Source organism: Leptonychotes weddellii, chromosome 6 (assembly GCF_054177405.1).
Source record: "Leptonychotes weddellii isolate Sample4059 chromosome 6, ASM5417740v2, whole genome shotgun sequence".
Taxonomy (NCBI): domain Eukaryota; kingdom Metazoa; phylum Chordata; class Mammalia; order Carnivora; family Phocidae; genus Leptonychotes; species Leptonychotes weddellii.
In genome coordinates this window covers 67658166-67665860 of record NC_138374.1, presented here as the reverse complement: position 1 = coordinate 67665860, position 7695 = coordinate 67658166, and the positions used below count along the sequence as shown (strand labels likewise).

Here is a 7695-nt window from a genome sequence, read left to right as displayed (position 1 = left end):
CTCCAATTGTGCAGTGACTTCTTGCAAAAGCTTAGAACCATGAAGGTACCGGGGGTCCTTAAAGGCCCCAACAGTGTTTACCAAGTGCTCTTTGGCTAAGTATTTGCCACACACTTGACATAGAATATTCTCACTTAACCCTCAAGAATACTACTACCGGGAGATATTATTCCCATTTTACAGAAGAGAAAACTGAGTTTCCAAAAGGTTGTAACTTAGCCAGATTGCATAGCTCATAAGTGGCAGAGCTCAGACTCACACCCAAATGTGCAAAACGAGAGGATGGTCTTCTAAAGTCAATAAGCTACTAGAATAAGTGCTACCCTGAGCAACTTTGGGGAAGCCTCTTTTAGCTAAAAGGTACCACATTTTTCCTAAGCTTGGAATTGCCTGGATTGCAATGTTTAAAGTAATGCAGCTGCAGACTATAGCCTAAAGTGAATGAAGCTGGGGGAATCACCCTTTCCAAAGCAGGCCCACCTGCATATCACACAGGTGTGCCCCTGAAGCCAGTTCCTTCTGTATATAACGAACCTCACGGAGCATGGGGAGCTCCGGTTCTTGGGAAACAAGGCAGGTCTTACGGCCAGTGGGGTTCCTAGCGGCGCTATGTGGCTGCTACAGTCCATCTTGGTCTGTTTTCCCTTGGCTCTTGCTTTAAGCAGTCACCAGAAGCCCGAGGCACCAGATTATCCTGGTGAACTCCACTGCGGGCTACAGAGTCTTCAGTTCACCATAAACCTGAGCCAGGGGACAGCGACTCCTGCACTGATAGCTTGGGGTAAGTTTGCTGACTCACTCGGCTTAGCCCTCTAGCTTCCCCTCCTAACACTTTCCCCCTTTGGTAAACTCTGCAGCCTCTCCTACAGACTGAATCGTCTAAGATAGAACTTCTCTTCCCAATCGGAGCCCCCTCTTGTTCCTCTCTCTTCTTGCTGCTGCCCCCTTGGGGTGTGACGGCAAAGCTGGCTGTCCTTTCCCAGTACTGAGGACTGTGGCGACTGACCCCCCTGTGCTTTTTGCTCCCCCCTGCCTTCCAGACCACCGCGGGCTGCCACACAGGCTGCAGAATAACTCTGGCTGTGGTGTCTGGCTAAGGGAGGGCCCAGGCAGCTCCATGGTATTAGAAGCCTCTTACGGCGGCTGCTATGTCACTGAGTGGACCAGGATGACCCAGTCACCAGGAATGCTGAGGCCCCCTGCACCACCATCAGGGGTGACTCCCCAGGACCACCACTATATCATGCTACTTGGAGTCGAGGAAGCAGATGTGGCTGGACGCAGCACGGTTACGAAGACAAAGATGCTCAAGTGTCCTACGGATCCCCCAGGTAAGGGCTGGAAACTTTCAGGGTGTGGATGGTGCGCTCTTGAGCCTCTTCTACCCGCTCTGTGCAGCGATAGTGACATGAAGGACTGTCCTCCAGCTCCCCTGCACATGCGGTCCTTAAGATAACTACCACATGAGTGATTAGATGACTTGGTGCGAGGCACTGTGGAGGGCAGAGCACTTCGCCGTCCCCTCCCCAGTCCTAACCAGTGCTGTATATGCTATTCCTTCCCCCGACTGGTGAGCTCTTGGTGAGCTGCAGAGCTGGGATTTGAACAAGAATTAACCCAAGACCAGGAGCTCCTCGGTCTTGAGAAGTGTAGGGAGGGAAGCTAAAGCTATTAAGGATACTTGCCAAATGCCTCCGAGGATCAACTGTGCCCTGAAAATAGGGCTCAGGCCTTTCAGCTGGAGGCTACTTGATCACTTAAGGAGTCACTTAGTGTGACTCCTACTCAGCTTCAGCAAATCTTGTCTTGCCCTCTGCAAGCCCTACCTCAAAGTCCTAAGGGATTCAAACCTGTAGTGCACTCTTCTCCTCTGCCTTGTATCCAAAATCTAATCCAGAGAGGTAACACTGATAAAATGCAGAATCCCAGTCCCCATATCAGACCAGCTGTACCAGAATCCGCATTTCAAAAAGATCCCCCAGTAACTCACAGTACAGGAAGATTGAGAAGCACCTCTGCAGAATAGAATTCTTTGCTTGAAGGAAAAAAGGAGCCCCACTGCTTCTACTGATCTTGCTGGTATTCTCTTTCAAGAAGTACTAACTTCAGGGAACGTAAGATTTACTTAACTTTCGGAAACTTAATTGCTAGTATATAATACAGACCTACCTTGATCATCTGGACATCTGTGGGAATTTTAATACTTTGTAACAAATGATTTTTTTTTTCTTAAGACACAACTTCGTTATCTAGCTCGAGTTACTTGCCTCTTCAAAATGTAGCCCTAGATGCTCCAAACGCTGACCTGTGTGACTCTGTCCCAGTGTGGGACAGGCTGCCTTGTGCTCCTTCACCTATCACTCAAGGAGACTGCGAGAAGATTGGCTGCTGCTACAATTTGGAGGCAAGTTCCTGTTACTATGGAAACACAGGTGAGTTACTGCATCTCTGAAACCAGCTAAAGTAAAGTACCAATAACTTGCAATTAAATCCAGAGAAGAGTGATCTTCCCTCCCCCCTCCCCCAGAAGACAAATGTTAAAGATGACCAGAAGTTAGTGTATAAGCAATGAGCATATCCTAGAATACTTGACCCTAAGTGATCACTACTCAGACCCTAAGCTCTGAATACTAACTGATAAGTAAAACAAAGCAAGTACTATTATCCCCATTTTATAAATGAAGCTAGAGCAAGGAGGTTAGATGCTTGGCCTGAGGTTGCTCAGTAAGTGGTGGAGGCAACATTCAAATCCAGGCGCTCGTTCAGTCCTTCCGTTGAGCTCTGGATAGCTGAACTTGCACAGAGTCCACTCGGTGGGACTGCCAACCTCTTGGGGAGGGATCAAAACTCTCTAAATACCTAGCTGGCTCAAAACAGGAGGTATGACCTGTTTTCAGCACAGCCATTCTGGTTTTTCAGTGACCTCACACTGTACCCAAGATGGCCACTTCTCCATCGCCGTGTCTCGGAAGGTGACCTCACCCCCACTGCTCTTAAATTCTGTGCGCTTGGTGCGCTTGGCCTTCAGGAATGACCATGAATGTACCCCTGTGATGGCAACACGTACCTTTGCTCTCTTCTGGTTTTCATTTAATTCCTGTGGCACCACAAGACAGGTAGGGACAGAGCCAAAGGTCAACTGTTCTTAACTCTAGAAGTCCGATAGAAATGTCCTAGTGACTGGAGGGAGAGGTGGAATATCTTAGCCATGAAGGAGACAGCTGACCACTGCTTGGTGCATATGATGGTCTCTAGGACAGAAGAATGCTTCACCATTGAGAAAGCAGAAACCTCCCCTGGGCATTCAGCTAAGATCACAGCTGCGCTCCAGCAAGGGGCTAGTACTTCTACCAAGCCATAGACAAGAGGAACAAGTAATAGTTTCTTCTTGCCATACTGCCCTGGAAAGCAAGCAGGGGTTGGCTGACATTGTGGTCATGTTCCTGGCTGCCTCTATAATAAGCCCTATTGCCTTATCCTGATGTAAGGTGAAGTGATAATGTCCCAGGTTAGTTGCCACCTGCTTTTGCCTCTGCTCAAGGAGCAGAAAATGCAGCCTAAAATAGCTTAGCACTGCTGACTGTTAGGTCAGAGCAAGTTCTGAGTGAAGTGACACCTGGCTAGCAGGAATAATACTTCTTTCCCCATACTTCTAGATCATTGGAGACCAGGCAGTATATGAAAATGAGCTGGTCGCAGCTAGAGATGTGAGAACTTGGAGCCATGGTTCTATCACCCGTGACAGTATTTTCAGGTAAAGGTCTTAGTTAACCTGACCCTGCTTAACCAGAATGCCTTCCCTCCCATAAAACAGGAGTTCTAGGGTAAGCTCTGAATCCACAGAACCTCTCCTCATGACAAGAGAACCTGTCTCCTGCCTTGGTTGTCCGATCTCAAGGACCATTATTTAAGTCACCCCGTATCACTGCCATCAAACTCCCCTGGACTATTTCACTTACGTGGACTCTCATTTTGGCCTTCTCCCTCCATAGTCCATGCTGTAACAAAGAATCTCCTCAACACCTCAGAAGATTGCACCCTTAAAGCTTCCTCATTGTCTTGCCACAGCTTAAACTAGGCATCATGAATGTAACCTGAAGGACCCTGCATCAAGCACCTCCTACTTTCCTCTTCAGCCCAACCTCCTTGAATGCCCTCCATCCCTCACTCACTATTCCCCAAACTCCGACTGAAGTCCCTTGAAGATTCTATAGGACAAACTGGTCTCCATTCTCTGTTCTGTCTGCTGTTTCTCTCCCTCCTCTTACCTCCATTACTTTGTCTTCCTTCAAGACCACTCCCTGCAAGCTCTTCCCTAACTACCCTTTCTACAGAAAGCACCTGTTTCTCACAGTACTGCACCGACACTGATCCCATCTACATATTGGTCTCCCAAACTAAGATCTAGCTCTCACAAGCTCAGGAACCATACCCCTCATGTTTACAAACTTGCCCAGCACCTAGCATGTAATGGTTCCTAAAACCTTTAAAAGCTGAACGGTGGCATGGCCCATCCTACCACCCACACTAGCTAAGAAAGCTCTTGTTCTTCTGTAGGCTTCGAGTTAGCTGCAGCTACTCGATCAGTAGCAATGCCTCCCCGGTTAATGTCCAGGTTTTTACGCTCCCACCACCCCATCCTGAGACCCAGGCTGGACCCCTCACTCTGGAACTCAAGATTGCCAAAGGTAAGACCCACTTGGCTGGAGCATCTGGCCTACAGTCTAAAGCCCTATCTCTTTTCTGGGCATTAAGACAACTTTGTAAAAAGACACTTGCTGGAGGTATTTCTGTGTATATGCTGTCTCAGGCAATGTAGAGTTTCCTAATTCTGGTTTTATTGCTTCAACTCCTTTTGGTCTCTTGCAGATAAGCTATATGGATCCTACTACACTGCCGTTGACTACCCAGTGGTGAAGCTACTTCGGGATCCCATTTACGTGGAGGTGTCTATCCGCCACAGAACAGACCCCTACCTGGGGCTACTTCTCCATCACTGTTGGGCCACACCCAGCACAAACCCGCAGCATCAGCCCCAGTGGCCCATGCTGGTGAAAGGGTAAGTGGCTCTTCTATGCACCTGTGCTGGAGTCCCTCTGAGAAGCCCCTCCTGACTGCCAGATGTCTTTGCTTAGATGCCCCTATGCTGGAGACAACTATCAGACGCAGCTGATCCCTGTCCAGAAAGCCCTGGACCCTCCATTTCCATCTTACTACCAGCGCTTCAGCATTTTCACCTTCAGCTTTGTGGACTTGGTGACAAAGAAGGCACTTGGGGGACCGGTATGATGCTTCCCTCTGTGTTCCTCAGCAAGGCTCAGAACCGCACCCCCCCCAACTCAGAATTGTTTCCACATCCTACCACTCCTCAGCCAGGGCTGCCCTTTAAATGTAGCTGTTGGTACTCCCTCAGAGCCACCATTGATCCCAAAGCCATGAATGACATTTGCCTACTGGACTCTACTTCTTTAGTGTTATTGTGATATCAGCTTGGGATGTCAAGATTTTCTGATAACTTTCTTTCAACTTCTTCCCGGGGAGTTAAGTTTGAAGACTTGTGATGTGGTTCTACACCATGATCTCCATTCTATTGGCTCCCAGGTGTATCTGCACTGTAGTGCATCTGTCTGCCAGCCTGCTGGGACACCATCCTGTATGATAACCTGTCCTGTTGCCAGGCGTGAGTATCTAAGCTGTCCACACTGGAGGACAAACTTGAAATAATCTTGAGTCCCCCTGCTTACCTTCTTTAGCCTGTAGGCAAATGATTCAAAGTAAAGATTCATCTTATTAATGAGGCTGCTTTAGGTATTTTTATGATGCAGTAGAACAGACAACCAGCTTCCTAGAGTTCCAGGCCTTTTAAATATAAGTTACAAATCCTCAAGTCTCAGCCTTAGTCAAAATGTATATGAAAAAAGCTAAGTGAGGACTCAAACTGGCTCATGACCTACACATGACTCAGTCTAACAAAAACACTTATCTGGCTAGTTCACAAATCAAGCCGTTTATACCTGCTTGAAGGCACGTCTAGCAACATTGCCTGAAGATCTATAGGTGGAGTATGCCTGCAGACAGTAGGTGCTCTAGTGGGTCAGACCCAGTCCTCCTATAATATGTGTGTACTCCTAGCTGGTCCACTAACTGTTACCTGTCTAGCACCTGAATTAATTGGGATTCATGACCCCTAAAGCTTTAAGTCCCTTTTTGGGGTGGGGGGAGACTCATAGTAATGTAATGATAGTTATGAAATACTTCAATAAATATTTAGAACCTAACTCCGATGACCTCTATTCCATACCTTTCTAAAAGAAAGGTCTATGCTTCTAAAAGAAACGTATATCCTTCTAAAAGAAAACTTAGATCCTATAACTGGCAATAGAAATAGGATTCAAACAGCTTTGCTCTGTTACTGTCTTACCAGTTACCTTTGTAGCTTAGGAAAAGGTCTTGGTATTAACATATTACTGTCCAAATACCTCTTTTACAGAAGAATGGCAGTTTGGGGAAAGTCTAATATCATAATCTCTATTACCAAATTCTGGTGAAAATGAGGTAGCAGGGTTAGGTACAAAGTCTTAGACTTGTTTGAGTTTCTGTTAACACACTTAAGACATGGAACAGAGCTGTACATATTGAGGGACCTAACTCTCCCATTCCTACACCACCATGTGCAAAAAATCCTAACTAATCCCTAGCTCTCCTTTCTCCAACAGGAAGAAGAAACTCTAACATCCATTTTCACAACCATACTGCTAGCATTTCTAGCAAGGGTCCCATGATTCTACTCCAAGCCACTAAGGACTCCTCAGAAAAGCTCCATAAAAACTCAAGTGAGTGGGCAGAGACTTTAGCTACTGGAAGCCCCTTACCTGAACCAATAATCAAGCCAAAGCTACTTCCTCATCCCTAATTTTTCTCCCTTGCTGATATGACCAATGTGAATCTCAAATTGACCGGCTTGTTTTTCCTATAGCTAAAGATGTCTTTTTCAGGATACAGAATCACTTGGTCTTGGCACACATTAACCTACCTTTCTACCCTACAGGTTCTCCTATAGGTTCCCAAGCTCTGTGGATGGCAGGCCTTTCTGGGACCTTAATCATTGGAGCCTTGTTAGTGTCTTACTTGGCTATCAGGAAATGGAGATGAATTATTCCAGTTGTGTTAATAAAACCAGATTGCACTACCAGCCTGTGCCCAGCTTCTCATTTAAAAGAAAGAAAGTAAGCTATCTGCTGTTGGCATCTCCTCTTTCCAGCTTGGGGCAGTATTTTGCATGACCATAGAATAACAACATGATACCCTAGGCCTCTACTCCAGCCCTTCTAGCTTCTGAATAGAACAACGTTTCGGTAGATTCATAGTTGGTTGACAAGTCAGGTAGTATATACAAGAACTAAATACAGAGGTTACAAGCTTAAGAGGGGTATAAAACAAAACTCTTCCACAAAATCAATCAAACTAAGGTAGAACTAGCCTAGAGCTACTGTGGAATCTTCTAGACAGTGTGCATCAGGATCAAAGGAGGGCTGATGAAAATTGATTACTGGCCCCACCCCCAGAATTTAAATAGGTCTGAGCTAAGGCTTAAAAACTTGCATTTCTAACCATTTCTCAGGTGATTATGATATTCTAAGCATCACACTAAAAACCAATGTCTAGAACAGTGACTAAAAGGAATTATCTGATCAT

At 46.3% G+C, this 7695-nt stretch overlaps 1 protein-coding gene across 1 annotated transcript; it reads left to right on the top strand.

Annotated features, from left to right (window-relative positions):
• Positions 1 to 333: 333 nt before the first annotated feature.
• On the top strand, positions 334 to 7152 carry ZP4 (zona pellucida glycoprotein 4). The gene is made up of 11 exons (XM_006732888.2): positions 334 to 781; positions 1041 to 1331; positions 2235 to 2432; positions 2920 to 3116; positions 3657 to 3754; positions 4558 to 4688; positions 4870 to 5059; positions 5136 to 5283; positions 5602 to 5680; positions 6717 to 6833; positions 7049 to 7152. The coding sequence occupies exons 1-11, from the start codon at positions 610 to 612 to the stop codon at positions 7150 to 7152; spliced, it is 1725 nt and encodes a 574-aa protein (XP_006732951.2). The 5' UTR covers positions 334 to 609.
• Positions 7153 to 7695: the final 543 nt, after the last annotated feature.